The 16,567-nt window shown below is 40.4% G+C and overlaps 2 protein-coding genes across 2 annotated transcripts in view; both read left to right on the top strand.

Moving 5' to 3' along the window:
* CPB1 (carboxypeptidase B1) overlaps positions 1–4,928 on the top strand; it is a 41,556-nt gene extending 36,628 nt beyond the window's left edge. Inside the window, exons 10-11 of the mRNA XM_034988490.1 lie at positions 2,505–2,589; positions 4,581–4,928. Coding sequence (XP_034844381.1) covers positions 2,505–2,589; positions 4,581–4,768 — 273 coding nt within the window. The 3' untranslated portion in view covers positions 4,769–4,928. The remainder of the gene's footprint in view (positions 1–2,504; positions 2,590–4,580) is intronic.
* A 5,843-nt stretch (positions 4,929–10,771) lies between these two features.
* Positions 10,772–16,567, top strand: part of CPA3 (carboxypeptidase A3) — a 29,519-nt gene continuing 23,723 nt past the window's right edge. The window contains exons 1-3 of the mRNA XM_034996478.1: positions 10,772–11,196; positions 11,295–11,370; positions 13,732–13,856. Of these exons, the coding sequence (XP_034852369.1) occupies positions 11,129–11,196; positions 11,295–11,370; positions 13,732–13,856 (269 nt within the window). The 5' untranslated portion in view covers positions 10,772–11,128. The remainder of the gene's footprint in view (positions 11,197–11,294; positions 11,371–13,731; positions 13,857–16,567) is intronic.

The following is a 16,567-nucleotide window of genomic DNA, read 5'->3' on the forward strand; positions in this document are numbered from 1 at the left end:
CAGAGTATAGGCATAGAGGGTACATACCTCAAGATCATAAAAGCCATCTATGAAAAACCTACAGCGAATATCATTCTCAATGGGGAAAAACTGACAGCTTTCCACTTAAGGTCAGGAACACAGCAGGGATGTCCACTATCACCACTGCTATTCAACATAGTATTGGAAGTCCTAGCCACAGCAATCAGGCAACAAAAAGAAATAAAAGGCATCCAAATCGGCAAAGAAGAAGTCAAACTCTCACTCTTTGCAGATGATATGATACTTTATGTGGAAAACCCCAAAGACTCCACCCCAAAACTGCTAGAACTCATACAGGAATTCAGTAAGGTGGCAGGATAGAAAATCAATGCACAGAAATCAGTGGCATTCCTATACACCAACAACAAGACAGAAGAAAGAGAAATTAAGGGGTCGATCCCATTTACAATTGCACCCAAAACCATAAGATACCTAGGAATAAATCTAACCAAAGAGACAAAGGATCTGTACTCAGAAAACTATAAAATACTTATGAAAGAAATTGAGGAAGACACAAAGAAATGGAAAAACGTTCCATGCTCATGGATTAGAAGAACAAATATTGTGAAGATGTCAATGCTACCTAGAGCAATCTACACATTCAATGCAATCCCCATCAAAATACCATCCACTTTTTTCAAAGAAATGGAACAAATAATCCTAAAATTTGTATGGAACCAGAAAAGACCGCGAATAGCCAGAGGCATGTTGAAAAAGAAAAGCAAAGCTGGCGGCATCACAATTCTGGACTTCAAGCTCTATTACAAAGCTGTCATCATCAAGACAGTATGGAACTGGCACAAAAACAGACACATAGATCGATGGAACAGAATAGAGAGCCCAGAAATGGACCCTCAACTCTATGGTCAACTCATCTTCGACAAAGCAGGGAAGAATGTCCAATGGAACAAAGACAGTCTTTTCAACAAATGGTGTTGGGAAAATTGGATAGCCACATGCAGAAGAATGAAACTGGACCATTTCCTTACACCACACACAAAAATAGACTCCAAATGGTTGAAAGACCTAAATATGAGACAGGAGTCCATCAAAATCCTAAAGGAGAACACAGGCAGCAACCTCTTCGACCTCAGCCGCAGCAACTTCTTCCTAGAAACATTGCCAAAGGCAAGGGAAGCAAGGGCAAAAATGAACTATTGGGACTTCATCAAGATAAAAAGCTTTTGCAAAGCAAAGGAAACAGTCAACAAAACCAAAAGACAACTGACAGAATGGGAGAAGATATTTGCAAATGACATATCAGATAAAGGGCTAGTATCCAAAATCTATAAAGAACTCATCAAACTCAACACCCAAAGAACAAAGAATCCAATCAAGAAATGGGCAGAAGACATGAACAGACATTTTTCCAAAGAAGACATCCAAATGGCCAACAGACACATGAAAAAGTGCTCAATATCGCTCGGCATCAGGGAAATCCAAATCAAAACCTCAATGAGATACCACCTCACACCAGTCAGAATGGCTAAAATTAACAAGTCAGGAAACGACAGATGTTGGCGGGGATGGGGAGAAAGGGGAACCCTCCTACACTGTCGGTGGGAATGCAAGTTGGTGCAGCCACTCTGGAAAACAGTATGGAGGTTCCTCAAAAAGTTGAAAATAGAGCTACCATATGATCCAGCAATTGCACTACTGGGTATTTACCCCAAAGATACAAAAGTAGGGATCCGAAAGGGTATGTGCACCCCGATGTTTATAGCAGCAATGTCCACAATAGCCAAACTGTGGAAAGAGCCAAGATGTCCATCGACAGATGAATGGATAAAGAAGATGTGGTATATATATACAATGGAATATTATGCAGCCATCAAAAGGAATGAGATCTTGCCATTTGCAACGATGTGGATGGAACTGGAGGGTATTATGCTGAGCGAAATAAGTCAAAAAGAGAAAGACATGTATCATATGACCTCACTGATATGAGGAATTCTTAATCGCAGGAAACAAACTGAGAGTTGCTGGAGTGGGGGGTGGCGTGGGAGGGATGGGGTGACTGGGTGATAGACACTGGGGAGGGTATGTGCTCTGGTAAGCGCTGTGAATTGTGCGAGACTGTTGAATCTCAGATCTGTACCTCTGAAACAAATAATGCAATATATGTTAAGAAAAAAAAAGAAGAAGAAGGTAGCAGGAGGGGAAGAATGAAGCAGGGGAAATCGGAGGGGTAGACGAACCATGAGAGACGATGGACTCTGAAAAACAAACTGAGGGTTCTAGAGGGGAGGGGCGTGGGAGGATGGGTTAGCCTGGTGGTGGGTATTGAGGAGGGCACATTCTGCATGGAGCACTGGGTGTTATGCACAAACAATGAATCATGGAACACTACATCTAAAACTAATGATGTAATGTATGGGGATTAACATAAGAATAAAAAAATAAATAAATAAGGTACAGATGTTTGTTTGTTTGTCAGTGTGTGCTTTTATGTATTTACTCACGAACTGCTGGTTCTTTTGCAGAATGCCCTGGCGAAAGCTACCGTAGAAGAACTTGCCACCCTGCATGGCACCAAGTACACATATGGCCCAGGAGCTACAACAATCTGTGAGTCTTGGCTTCAGAACTGTGCAACGAGACCACACACCTAAAAGGGCAACAAATGGTTCCCAGAGCCTTTCCTTTCAGATCATTTAAAGCATGTGGCTTTTGCCTGACAGTGGATTTTTTATATGACATGTCATTAGTTTTCTGTTCAGAAAAAGTATCCCCTCCAACCCAAGAAAACACTTGTGCTCGGTAAACATCCATTGAGCAGCCACCACTATGTGCCAGGTCCTCACTAGGTACTAGGAAAGAAAGGAAGGGCGGATGGAGAGAAGGCAAGAGAAAAGGAGAAAGGGAAGTTGGGGAACCAGCACAGTCTTCGAAGAATCCACAGAAAGGCAGCAGGAAAACTAAATATAGGGGTGCTAGATGTTATGATAGAGGATGCACAAGGAAAGAGCACACTCCAGCACCAACCAGCCCATCCCACAGCATCGGGGATGACTGCCCAGGATAATGACCCAGAAGCTTTACCTGGAAAGACAATTGCTGAAGACAAGTATAAGAAGGAGTGTCTTCCTGACTAAACAGACTGCAGGTGCGAGGGCTAATTCAGGCTCAAGCCACTTTCCAGGGGTAGATGTCAGCCCCTCTGACCAGTCACTCGGTGTGTTCGAGCCAAGTGGCAAGAGACACACAGCAAGAGAGTTAGGTAGGGGCTAGGCCCCAGATTTCACTTAGATGCTACAGAGTTTAAATTTCACTGGGAAGGCACATTATGCAGGCCCCATTTTAAATTTCTACTTATATTTTCCTTTGCCTTTGTATGATTTCTTTTTGCCCCAGATCTGAAAGGACTAGAAATACAAGGGAAAAGGCCCAGTCCTGTTATCACAGGGCCTCCCATGCAGTTGGAGAGGGTCCAATCCTGGGTTTTGGTTTTAAGTTTTATGTAGAATATGGTTTTCTATACTCTTGTCCTTTTTTAACCTGCTCTGAATCATATAGGGTACAGTGTTTTCCTAAGGGGGTTCTAGCAGAAGTAGCCCACCTATTCATATACTGTGAAGTTCTTATATGTTTTATGCAGACTAGTTCAGTGAGGATTCTTTTTTCATTATACTGTAAACCCTTGGAGGACAGAAGTCACGTCTTTCCTTTATTCCGGCATCTCCAGAGGAGAGCCCACGGCCCACTGCTCAGTGAGGGCTGTACAACCGTTGACTGAATAAATAGATGAAAGAATGAATGAATGAATGAACGAAAAAATGACCTAGTGACTTAACATATAGAAAATCTACAAGGCAGTGACATAGTAACTGTTACTGACTGAAGAACTGAACAAATGCCTAACCTCGGCCAGACCATCTGCTAGGCCCTGAGGAAACACAAATAAAGTCCCAGCCCTGCCCTCAAGGTGCTCTGATTTCATCAGCACTGTTTCCTTGGGGTTTGGAGTTCGCTCCTATCACCAGTCATCATGCAGCCTTCCCCAGAAATTATCTTTATTTTGTAAACAAATTACATATGATATAGTTTACCACAGCATACAAGCACAGTGAGAAGGTTATGTTATAAATTACATACTTCCTGGGGTAGTAAACACATCATTGCCACTAATTAGGCTTAGAGGTAAGATTGGACTGATTTTTTAAAACTGCCCTCCATATCTTTTATAATCCAGTTTTCTAGAAAATTGGCCTGCCAGGCGCCTGGGTGGCTCAGTCGTTAAGCGTCTGCCTTCGGCTCAGGTCATGATCCCAGGGTCCTGGGGTCGAGCCCCACATCATGCTCCCTGCTTGGCAGGAAGCCTGCTTCTCCCACTCCCCCTGCTTGTGTTCCTGCTCTCTCTATCTCTCTCTCTGTCAAATAAATAAATAAAATCTTTAAAAAAAAAAAAAGAAAGAAAATTGGCCTACCTATAATATTTTGCCCAATGCAACAGTGGTAATTATAAAAGAAAGCTGGCTTTTTTCTTTTTTTTAATTTCCTTCCTGGATTTAGTGTTTTGGGGGTTTGTTCATTTTTTTTCTGCTCTTTGCACATTTCAGATCCTGCTGCTGGGGGCTCTGATGACTGGGCTTATGACCAAGGAATCAAATATTCCTTTACCTTTGAACTCCGGGACAAAGGCAGATATGGCTTTGCCCTCCCTGAATCCCAGATTCAGCCAACCTGTGAGGAGACAATGCTGGCCATCAAGCACCTTGCCAGATACGTCCTGAAACATCTGTACTAGTAGAGAATCCTGACAGCCTTATGTCAAAGTTTCTTTTCTATCCTAAATTCTTATTTTTGTCTGCCTGGATATTTTCTAGATCCAATCTTTCTTTTAAGCCACTAGTCTATTAAACTACTTGGATCTTTTAATACTGATCATAATAAAAATGAATCATTGTAATTAGAAACCTGACAGATTGTCTACTTCTTTGGGGAAAAAAATGATGTGAATCAGTGACTAAGCAAGCCATCCACAAGTAACGATGTGGATCAACGATATAGGAGTTAAAGTCCTCAGGGTACTTGCCAACACTGGCAGAGTGCAGAGATGTACAGGTTCTAATGGGGGCTTATGAGGAAGAAGACATATAAGGGGAAATTTAGCAAATTGTGATATAGGTGAAAAGACCCCATCTTGCTTTAGCTTTCATCTCAGCTCATTTATTTTATGGACTGTCTACTACATGCCAAACACTTTGCTAAGCAATTAGGGACAGAGCAATGAAAAAGAAAGACAGTTCTGCCTTCAAAGGGCATTTGGGAAGACAGACATGAAATAAATAATTAGCTATTTCACTAATTATTTAATAAGTCATGATTTAATTTACATTAAGCAAGTAAGTGCTAGACAAATTACATGAAAAGAACATACACCAGGTCTACCTCCCTGATGTGGGGGAGAAGGCTCTCTCAGGGAATGCTGGAACCTGAAGAATAAGTCACAATTATCTGGATAAAGGGAGTGCCCCTTCCAAGCCCTGATGCAGAACCCGTAGGAAGAAAGCCAGAGAGGAAGGAACCTAGACAGTTGAGGAAAGAAAGCATGTACAGGGACTGAGGAAGGTAGGAGGGACTATTAAGCAGAGCTTAGAGCTTAAGGTTTTGGAACATGGGTCTAAGAACAATGGGAAGACATGGAAAACATTCAGTTGCAAATGACCTAATCAGAGTTTTTAAAACATCAACCAGCTAAGATGGAAAGCAGACTGAGGTCAAACAAGAGGGTGTCAGAAGGGTGTTAACAAGGAGACCTGTTACAGGAGGGTGATACAAAGCAGATTGGAGGTAAAACAAAAGGGTGTTAGGCCTTAAACAAAAGAGGCAAAAATTACTCCATGACTTGAAGTTTCCCAGAATTATAACTGAACATGCTAATGTCAGAGACTATTATGCAAAGTTCAAATTTTAAAATATAATAATAGGTATTTAGTTACAATTTGGGAACATCTCTTAATTTAAAATCTACTTTACTATTCTATTTACTTTAAAATATGAGCTCATTGTTTTCTGTGTGGATCCAAGGAAAATAGGATTCCATATCTAGCAAAACATGTTAAAATATCTATGACAGTGTTCTATTCAAAAGAAGAATCCTTTGAAGTCACAGTGGTTTGGAAGTTGTCAAGCCAAAGAATGATTAATTGCATTAATTGTCCACTAGATGGTAGCAGTGCAGCTGCTACAATTTGTCAAGTAATCATCTTCAAAATAATTTAGTAATACATCATTTAAATAGACACTTAAGAGCAAAAAAAGAAATTCCCATGAATTCTCAACCAGTATTGATGATAATAAAAAAATAGATGTAGGGGCGCCTGGGTGGCTCAGTCGTTAAGCATCCGCCTTCAGCTCAGGTCATGATCCCAGGGTCCTGGGATTGAGCCCCGCATCGGGCTCCCTGCTCTGCCGGGAGCCTGCTTCTCCCTCTCTCACTCCCTCTGCTTGTGTTCCCTCTCTCTCTGTGTCTCTCTCTGTCAAATAAATAAATAAAATCTTTAAAAAAAAATAGATGTAATTTAGCTAAATTATCTTACCCCGTTTTATTTAAATTATACCCATGTTGGGAATTGGAGAGCTAACTCAACCAAAGTTACCTGAGTGAAGTTATCTTGCTGGACGTATATCATTCAATCCATAGATAGTTCCACAAGACTCCCATACTCCACCTCTAGCAGATAACATTGACCTCTAAGAAATGCTATGTGTGACCCAAAGTTCAAAAGTCATGTGTGTAAACCATAAAGAACTATGTCTCTAAATTGAGTGCTTTAAATTAGAAATTAGAAATGTTCAAAAATTCCAAGGAATTTTTTCAAAAAAGATAAGGACCAGGATAGTAAGTATGTAAATATTCTCATTTAAAATCCCTTGTATCCAAGAATTCTTGCACCAGAAACATTTTTGATATATCTCTGGTCAACTCAAAGTCAACAGCTAGCTGGCTAGGAGTGCCACTTGCCTGAGCTGAACTGAGCTAAAACAGAGAGATGTCTGCTTTAGTCCTTCCCAGGGCAATAATACCATATGACCTCCTGCCAGGCAGACCAGGGACTGCCAAGTTTTCCTGCCCAGGCTTGCCCACCCAGGAGCCTCTGACTGTAAGGGCACCTCTCTCTTCCTCCCTCCTTTAAATTACTCCCTCACTGAGATCCCAGGACAGGCTCTGAGCCCTTCCTCAGTCCCAAGCTCTCATTTCCCAAACAGTAATTAACCAACAGCACAGAAATGGCTCCCTGAATTTTTCCTATCTCAAAACGGTGTTGCTACAACATAGCAAGACTGGTTTTCCAGTCTGGAATAAGGGAGTTCTTCATATCTAGAATAACATCCCATGTATTCACCTGCTTTTGCCAACTAACATATATGAACTGCTCAAAGAAAATTTCAGGCACAGAAGAAAAACAGAAGGAACCATGACAGCTAATGAGGTTATTTGGGGGCCAAATGGGGTCTTGATGATCCTCTTAGGTCTTCTCATTTGAGCAGGTAGTCACTCGCCCTCTAGCCAGGTCTGACACTGCCTGAACCACACACCCACATCTTTGTCCAGAAATGCCACCTTTCTTCAAATAATGAAGACAAGTTTCCTGCAGCATTTTGCAGGGCAGCTTCATTTCAATGATAAGAATCCAATATCCACAACTAAAGGCAACAAATTTTTCTTTCAACATACCCTTTATGAGATACCTAAAGGTATTCCAGAAGCTTATTGGATTTGAGTTGAAGATGGAGAAGTATTTGAAAGAGCCTAGTAAAATCACAAGAGAACTTTCACTTTCATTTTCTAAGGTATCTCTTTTATAGTGATAATGTTTGAAAATATGCATAAAAATATAGTTTAAAAATAAAGCAATATTTTATTTTATTTTTCTGAAGATTTTATTTATTTATTTGCGAGAGAGAGCATGAACATGGGGAAGGGGCAGAGTGAGAGAGAGAAGCAGACTCCACATTGAGCAGGGAGCCCAATGAGGGACTCAATCCCAGGACCCTGAGATAATGACCTGAGCCCAAGGCAGATGCCCAACTAACTGAGCCACCCAGATACCCCTAAAGCAATATTTTAAACTGTGGCTAGACATATACTACTACAAAACTCCTAGGAGTACAAAGATTCAGAAGGATGGAAAATTATTGTTGTGTGAGGCATTCAACTTTAAATTTCTTTTTAAAGAGATTAATTTGACCTATGAAATACCACACCACCTTACAAAGTCAATCCTAAAATGATATGTTGTTCAATAGCCATTCATCCTATTCTATACATATGCCAAGATCTTTTATAAATTCTTTTTTTTTAAGATTTTATTTATTTATTTGAGAGAGAGCATGAGATAGAGAGCATGAGAGGGGGGAGGGTCAGAGAGAGAAGCAGACTCCCTGCTGAGCAGGGAGCCCGACGTGGGACTCGATCCCGGGACTCCAGGATCATGACCTGAGCCGAAGGCAGTCGCTTAACCAACTGAGCCACCCAGGCGCCCTTTTATAAATTCTGATGCAATAATATAAGATGGCTCAGAACTATGCCTGCCAAGAAACCATTTGTTCTGAGAAAAAGTTTCAGAATACTCTTGAAATCCATTTATTATTGTATCTGTTCTTCAGAGGCTAAATAAATTGGGGAGGAGTAGGAAGTCTTAAAAGCATCCCATGTTGATATCCTATTCCAGAAACAGGGAACTGAAATATGTAACAGATATTAAGAAGTCCAAGATTATTTATAATCAGAGTCTTATCCCTGAGAGATACCAGGATCTCACACATTTACCTAGATCCCCAAATAAAACAGAAGTGTCCTTCATACTTGACCTGAAAAATAGACATACAAGACTTCTCCACAGTTTTAAAACTAGTCACACAGAAAAAGGCTTTAAGAAAACATATAAGAATGTTAGAATTAAAGGTGATTTCTATTTTCTTCTTTCAAATTTTGTTTTTGCTAAATTATTTCCAGTAGGCATTTATTACTTGAAGAATCAGAAAATAAAACTCCAAAAAGAAAAGCTGTAACACAAAAAATTTTTCCTGAAGTAGTCCACAATGAAACAAATACAGAAAGATATTTCATCCCTAAAGGATACAGCCACCACTTTATTTATTTGTCAGAGAAAGAGAGAGAGAATGAGCAGGCACATGAAGGGGGTGGGGCAGAGGCAGAGGGAGAAGCAGACTCCCCGCTGAGCAAGCAGCCTGATGCAGGCCTCCATCCCAGGACTCTGGGATCATGACCCGAGCCGAAGGCAGACACTTAACAGACTGAGCTACCTAGGCACCCCCACAGCCACTGCTTTAATCTACCACATGATACATGCTGATACTCCAGTTGACAGTGGTCAACTATAAGTCTGTTTACAGAACCTGGCAATTTTATTAAGTGCTTAGAGGGCATGAGCATGTATTTTAGCACCTACCATCCACCAAGTCCTTCACATATGCTATCTCATTTAGCCCTCACAGCACTTGCCAGAGTTCAATTTGCATCTCCATTTTTCAGATGAGGAAACCAAGGCCCAGAATGACTAAGCAGCCTGCTTAGGGTGAAGGAGCCACTCTAAGGTTACATGTTTTTCTAACTGCAACGTCAAGCTCTTCCTTTTCCTCTGTACCTCTACCAAATACATCCTCAGAAGGAGTGGAGCAAACATTTGCTTAGGGAGTTTCTAGTGCTGATGAGCTTATTCAATGTCAAGAACATGAAGGCATTTGTAAAACCCTCCTCTCCCTTACCTGCAGGGTCGGGGTAAGGGGAGCCCCTTGGGATATGTTCTAGTGCACACGAAACACAGAGAGAGGAATGAAGCTATTGCTGCTGTACATGTAACATGGGCATCTCCCCAACACTATTATTTTGATAATAAAAATATATAACCATGACTCTGAGAAGCTTCCTATGGGACGATCTATATACATTTGTCAATATGAAGAAGTAGTTTTTAAAAGGAAATTCTAGTAAGTTATCTGATTAGCTAAACTTACTCACTCTGTTAGATTACCTTAATTCTGAGTAGAGGTGATGCCTTCTCCCAAATGATCCATGTTCAAAATTAAAGACCCCTCAAGAGACTATTTAGAATGCTCTATCAATGACTTTCATTAATTCAACTTTCTGAAAGCATTTACTGAACCCTGCATCCAGACCCTAAAGAGAACAGCCAATGAACAAACACTTGAGCAACCATAAAATTGTGCCTTCTAGGAGTCCTCAACTTGCTTTAGAAATAGGGGTTATCTCCGAGAACAGAGGCAGGAGAAGGAGAAAGGAGTGGGGATGTGATTGCTTTAGCTCTTTCTGTAACATTCTGTAACTTCTTTACAGAGAGGTATAGAGAAAATATGGCAAAAGTATAAAATCTAGGTAGTAAATACATCAATATTTTTGTGATTACAGTATTTTTAGCATATCCAAAATATTTTGTAATTTACTAAGTTACAATGTAGCTTCAAAAACATATTTTACGTTATTAAGGACCACCCATCAAGGTTCTGTAGTCAGATACCCAAATTCATCTCCGGTTCCAAGCGCAAATTTAAAGTGATTTCTTCCATCATTCAATTCAAACATATGGAAAAGCTGCGTTTTATTTTTTTTTTTTAAGATTTTTTATTTATTTATTTGACACAGAGATAGTGAGAGCAGGAACACAAGCAGGGGGAGTGGGAGAGGGAGAAGCGGGCTTCCCGCCGAGCAGGGAGCCCGATGTGGGACTCGATGCCAGGACCCTGGGATCATGACCTGAGCCGAAGGCAGATGCTTAACGACTGAGCCACCCAGGCGCCCAAAGCTGCGTTTTAGGACAAAGAACTGGGCTCAGATCTCAACTCTGTGAACATACTAGCTCTGCTACCTTGGGCAAGTTATTTCCTAAAAAATGAGTTTGCCTGGCATCTGTAAAATGGGTATTCCCAATTGCAAAAGGGTAGCGTGAGGTTGGATCTGCCACAAAATGGGCATTCAGTGTTAGTGTTGCCATCCTACCCCTCCCACCCCAACTAGCAAAACATTTCGTCCACCAGAACCCTAAGAGGAAATCAGCTGCTCCTCCAGATAAGAGCTGAGGCATAAGGCTGGCAGAGGTCTTGGGGCAGGCAGAGAAGAACCATGCGGTTCATCCTGCCTTTGGGTTTGATCGCTACCACCCTTGCCGTGGCTCCTGTCCGCTTTGACAGGTAAGCCTCACCACCCTGCGTTCCAGTCTCTGTACAGAAAGAGGATGAAGGCATGCTTCTTTACAGTTCACATGTTTCATCTTTTTACATTCTTAAAGGGAGAAGGTGCTCCGCGTGAAGCCCCAGGATGAAAAACAAGCAAACATCATAAAGGACTTGGCCAAAACCAACCAGGTAAAGCACTTAGACCATTATTTTATCTTTTCTTTCTGTTCTCTAAAAGCTGCCTCTTATGAATTTTACTTTTAATGCACGCGGAGCTTCCAAAGACAAAGAAGGGGCAAGTGGCAGAAGCTACTTGGGTAAATCAGCCAATCGCCACTATAGGGCTTCCCTTGTTTTTGTTTATTTTTTTTCCCCAAATTACCACTCCTGTTTTCCCTCCCAAAAGCTTTGCAAACAACAGCTTTTTCTATGGGAAATTGTGAAATAAGGAAGTGGGCTTTCTTGACACCTTTCTGGGGGCCTCTTTCCCCTCCCTGCTAGTGCCTTGCCTGCTCCATTCTCCTCTCTCCCACCCAGATCTCCACCAGTGGCATAGTTTCTCTTAAAATTACAATAACATCAAGGTATTGGTTAACTGGTAACATCAAAGTAATGGTTTATAATACCAAGATGTGACCCTTCCCAAGAGTAGGTCCATTTTAAAAGGAAACTCTTGAAGTTTGATCACTCTTTTAAAACCCAGTGAGCTAATGTAATCATTTTATCATTTATTCAGCTGCTCCCATACACAAGGCACACTGTGTCAGCCACCTTATAGGTATCATATCAAACTCTCCAACAGATTTTCAGGGTGAGTGGCATAATTAAACCCACTTAAAACAAAAGAATCAAAGTTCCAAGACAGTAAATTAAATGACCAAGATGACACAGCAGACTTAAATCCAGAACTGAATCTAAGATTTATTCTAGTCACGCACCCCCGCATCACATCAAACTAATTGAAAGCTCTGCTCTTCTAATTTCCCAAATGTTTTTCAAATCCATGCTTTCCTCTTCATTCCCGTGCCACTGCCAAAATTATGTCTGCCCTACCTTGTGCCAGGACTATTTCAGTAGCCCCTTATCCAGGGTTCAGGTTCTAGTCCTGCCTCCCACAAAGCCAGGTCTGCACTACAGCCTGGCTGCTCTAAAGCCTGATGATCATATTCCTCCATGTGAAGGTTTTTAGTGACAGGCAGCCTGGTATGGAAAGAGCATGGTCTTCAAAGTTTCAAATACTAGCTCTAACTAGCTCTGTGGCCTTAGGCAAGTTACGTAACCTCTCTGGATCTGTTTCCTCCTCTGTAAAGTGAGCATAATAATCATACCTACTTCCTAAGGTTGTTATAAAGACTAAGTAAGCTAGTAATTGGGTGACGCTCAGAAGGAGGCCTGGCCGTAATAAGCACTGTAGAAGTGTTTTCTATTGGTATTGGAGTGACATTTGAAGTCCTTCATGATCTGCCGAGCTGCCAATCTCTACTGTCTCCCACTCGTCCAAACCTCTCTCTCACTGTTCAAGCTCCATGAGCACCAAAACGTCTTTAAATCACATTACATCTCTCATATGTCCAATTTATGCTGTAGCTTTCTGATCAAAATAAACCAATAAATATTGGTTGGCTCACAGCAGCCTCATATAAGCACATAACGGACTGACCCAGAGGTAGAGTGGGATTCAACTACAAAATACCCAGGTGGACTTACACATGTCTACAAGCTTGGAATGGTAGGTAGGAATTGAGCATTTCCTTCACATTTCCCAGGTTGGGGAACTACTTCATTTGATTTCACGATGGAGTATGATTTTGAAGAACAACAAGAATTGGAATCTTCTAAAAGTTATTTTAACCTGAATGCTATCCTTCTAGACCCATTCACCAAATTTCTGAAATGCTCAGCTAGAGGAAGAAAAAGGGAAGGGAATCAGCAGCTTTAAATGCCTGCAGGTCCCAGAGTTCATATCCATTTCACATTCTTTACAACACTCCAAATGGAGTCCTCTTAACCCTATACCTTAGGGAAAAGGACTAAAACTCAAGGAGTTTTAGTATCGCCCAAGGACATACTACTAGAAAAATAATAGGGCTGGAGATTATTATGCCTTCTGTTGGACACAAACCTTCCAGGAATTCCAGAGTTTACAGGGGAAACTGGTTTTGAGGCCTGACTCAGGGGCAGGGTGAGGGGAACCATATTTGTAATCTATATTCCCAATTAGAGACAGAGTCTATGGCTAAATGAATTGTGAAACAGCCCCAATCAACCCCAAGATGGTAGAAGCAAACAGATTAACTAAAAACTACTTTTTTTTTTGCATTTATAGATACTATCTATGTCCTGAAAGAGTGATCAGTACAAATGATCTCTCCCACTCCCTAATATTCAACAGTATATTTGCACACTCTCATAAGCTTATTGAGAGAAGGGTCCATACCTTAACTACATTGAACCCCAAATTCCTTTTGTAGTGTATGACACATGTGTTTCTTAAGAAATATGTGTTGGGTGAACAAATAACTGTGACTAACATTGAACTCATCTCCGCAGCTTGACTTCTGGTATCCAGATGCCATCCACCACGTAGCTGTCAATAGGACGACAGATTTCCGAGTTAGTGAAAAGGAATCCCAGTTCATCCAGTCTACCTTGGATCAAAATAAAATGCACTATGAGTAAGTCCTATGAAATATTCAAATGTGTTAGACACTCAAAGTTTGGAGTATCTTGAAATTGAGAGGGAAGTACTATTCTTTAATTGGGCCAAAAAAATGAAAGCTCTATGAGATAAACATTTACAGTTACTTTCGAATAGGCTATTGAGGCCTGCTTACAGGGGTGATGAGATCAAACTGAGCTACTCAACTCCATCTCTTTTTGTTCTGATCTGCAAGAAGGGCAATCACGCATGCTGCCCTCTCCAAAAATCAGCTCCTAGGAAGGACATTGTGCACTTGTGCAGGCAGGGATAATTTAGCCACACTCATCACCTCTGACAGATAATCACCACAGAGCTCAAGAACTACTGGTGGCTACTAGCACCAAGTTCTTGAGAATTTGAATTCTCCTGCTGCATAAAAGGAGACCCAAATAACTGTGCTCATCTTGAGTCAGAGATGTGGGAATATAAGATATATAATAAATAATTCTTTATGAAAGAAATTCTTCCTCAGAGAAAGCAAAAGCAATGCAATAGAGTAAGACTTAAATCCAACAGAAGAGAATTCTCAAATGGCCAAAGATGGAGAAATGAGTCATTGTGGTCCCACAGAGAAATAAGGGAAAATTAGAACTCACTGAGTACCAACCATGGGCCATGCACAGTCTGGGCCCTGGGGCAGTGAACAAGGGAGCCCAGTGATGAATATCACAAATCCACACATAACATAGAAAACAAAATGTGTTTGATGTACTGAGGGGTCCTGTTTTAACTCTACCACCCCTTGTCATTCCAGCAATACCCTTTACTGAGACCTTCACCATTCAAAACACTGCTAAGCACTAGTTCTTTCTTTCTGACTTGCTATTTCATGCCTCTGCTACCCAACATAGAGTGACAACTAAAAAAGCCTTCGTATTCTGCCTGAAACATATCATGTCATGTTGCAGAGCAGGATTTACTGCTGCTTGTCACGACTTGATTGTGTTCTTATTGCTACAATATCCTTTATAAATATAAACTCTATTGAAATTAAGGAAAGACAAATATAAGAGAAGTAAAAAAATTCTTATTCGTGACTTAATGGCTTAAAAAGTAGCAGGCTATTACTTGTGATTGTTGTTAATGATTGTCTTTGTTTTTGCTGTCATTTCAAGAGGGTTGTGAAACAAATGTAGAAATTAATAATTGAGGAGCACATATTCAAAATTAATTTCTATCAAGATTTAACCATTTCTAATTAATATATCAATATGTGCTTTTCTATGTTCTTACAAATTGTATTATTAAAATTAGAAAGACACTTTATAAATGGACCTCCAAGATCTCAGAAACTAGAGTGCATTAGAGATTCTCTACTTACACTAAGGTTCAGATGGTCTTGATTCTTTCACCTAAAAGAACTCACTCCTCCCCCTATATATCCTCTGGTGCCTGTGTCTCTTGATTCTCTTCACAGCCAGTCTTCTTAAATGTGTGCCTCAAGTATTTTACTCTTTATTTTACGTCATTAGTATAGACCTGACCCAAATTCCTGTGATCAACTAATTCTTACAAAGTATCCAGCCCAAGCTAAAATAAATTTTAGCTGGTCAATTTTGTTTAATTTGATCTGAACAGCAACAGAAAAATAAAGTATTAAGTTTTCCTTAATATCCTGGTAATGTAGACAAAAAGCTAGTTGCTTGACATGAGTGTGGACAATGGAATTAATCACTGTGACAGAAGATATCTAGGCAGGTGGCACCTCTCTCTCCTCTTTGGACCTCTAGGTCTCTCTTAGGCTGAAACAATTCTGACTCAAACAGAGGTGTAAATCCAGAACTTCACAAATACAGTGTGTTTTTCACTTTGTCTTATGCCAAAATACTTCCTTGTTACCTACATCAAGAACCAAAGTGTTAAAATACAAATAAAAATTAGTTTTATCTAATTAGGACATGATTTCTAGAAATTGGTCCAAATTAGCCACGTTGTGGGAAAGCCACGTAATTAGATAGTTACCTTCCTCAGAAATATAAATATGTAAAGTGATCTGTGCAGACAAGGACTATTTAAATCTTGTCTCCAAGTACTAATTATATAGATAATTTTATTTGCATATTAATTATATGTGTTACTTGGTGTCAGTCAGTAGTAGAAGAGTGTTCTAAGAACAGAAACATCTGGTGGACCCAGGCACCAGTCTGAACAAAACCACATTAAGAGGCTGGTTTGACACATTGATTTACTTAGACACCCTTCATTAGACACTACATATAAACCACTATTTAGTTTAAAGTATCTGTGTGTGACTTTTTTTTAATTTTTAGAAAATTAAATTACTAAGATTTGATTTTAAAGTAGCATGTTTGCTCCATTTTTATTTACTCTTTTACAAAATCATAAAAGACCAAGTCTGAAAAACAAATAACACCTACATACCAACAAACCTGAACAGACTGATGAATAAATGTCTAAAGAAAAGCACACCCAAGGGATGCCTGGGTGGCTCAGTTGGTTAGGTGACTGCCTTCACTCTGGTCATGATCCCGGGGTCCTGACATTGAGCTCCGCATCGGGCTCCCCCTGCTCTCTGGGGAGCCTGTTTCTCCCTATCCCTCTGCCTGCTGCTCCCCCTGCTTGTGCTCACTCGCTCTCCTTGTCAAATAAATAAAATCGAAAGAAAGAAAGAAAGAAAGAAAGAAAGAAAGAAAGAAAGAAAGAAAGAAAGAAAGAAAGAAAGAA

The sequence above is a fragment of the Mirounga leonina genome, unplaced genomic scaffold, assembly GCF_011800145.1.
Source record: "Mirounga leonina isolate KUSES-001 unplaced genomic scaffold, KU_Mleo_1.0 Mir_115, whole genome shotgun sequence".
Lineage (NCBI taxonomy): Eukaryota > Metazoa > Chordata > Mammalia > Carnivora > Phocidae > Mirounga > Mirounga leonina.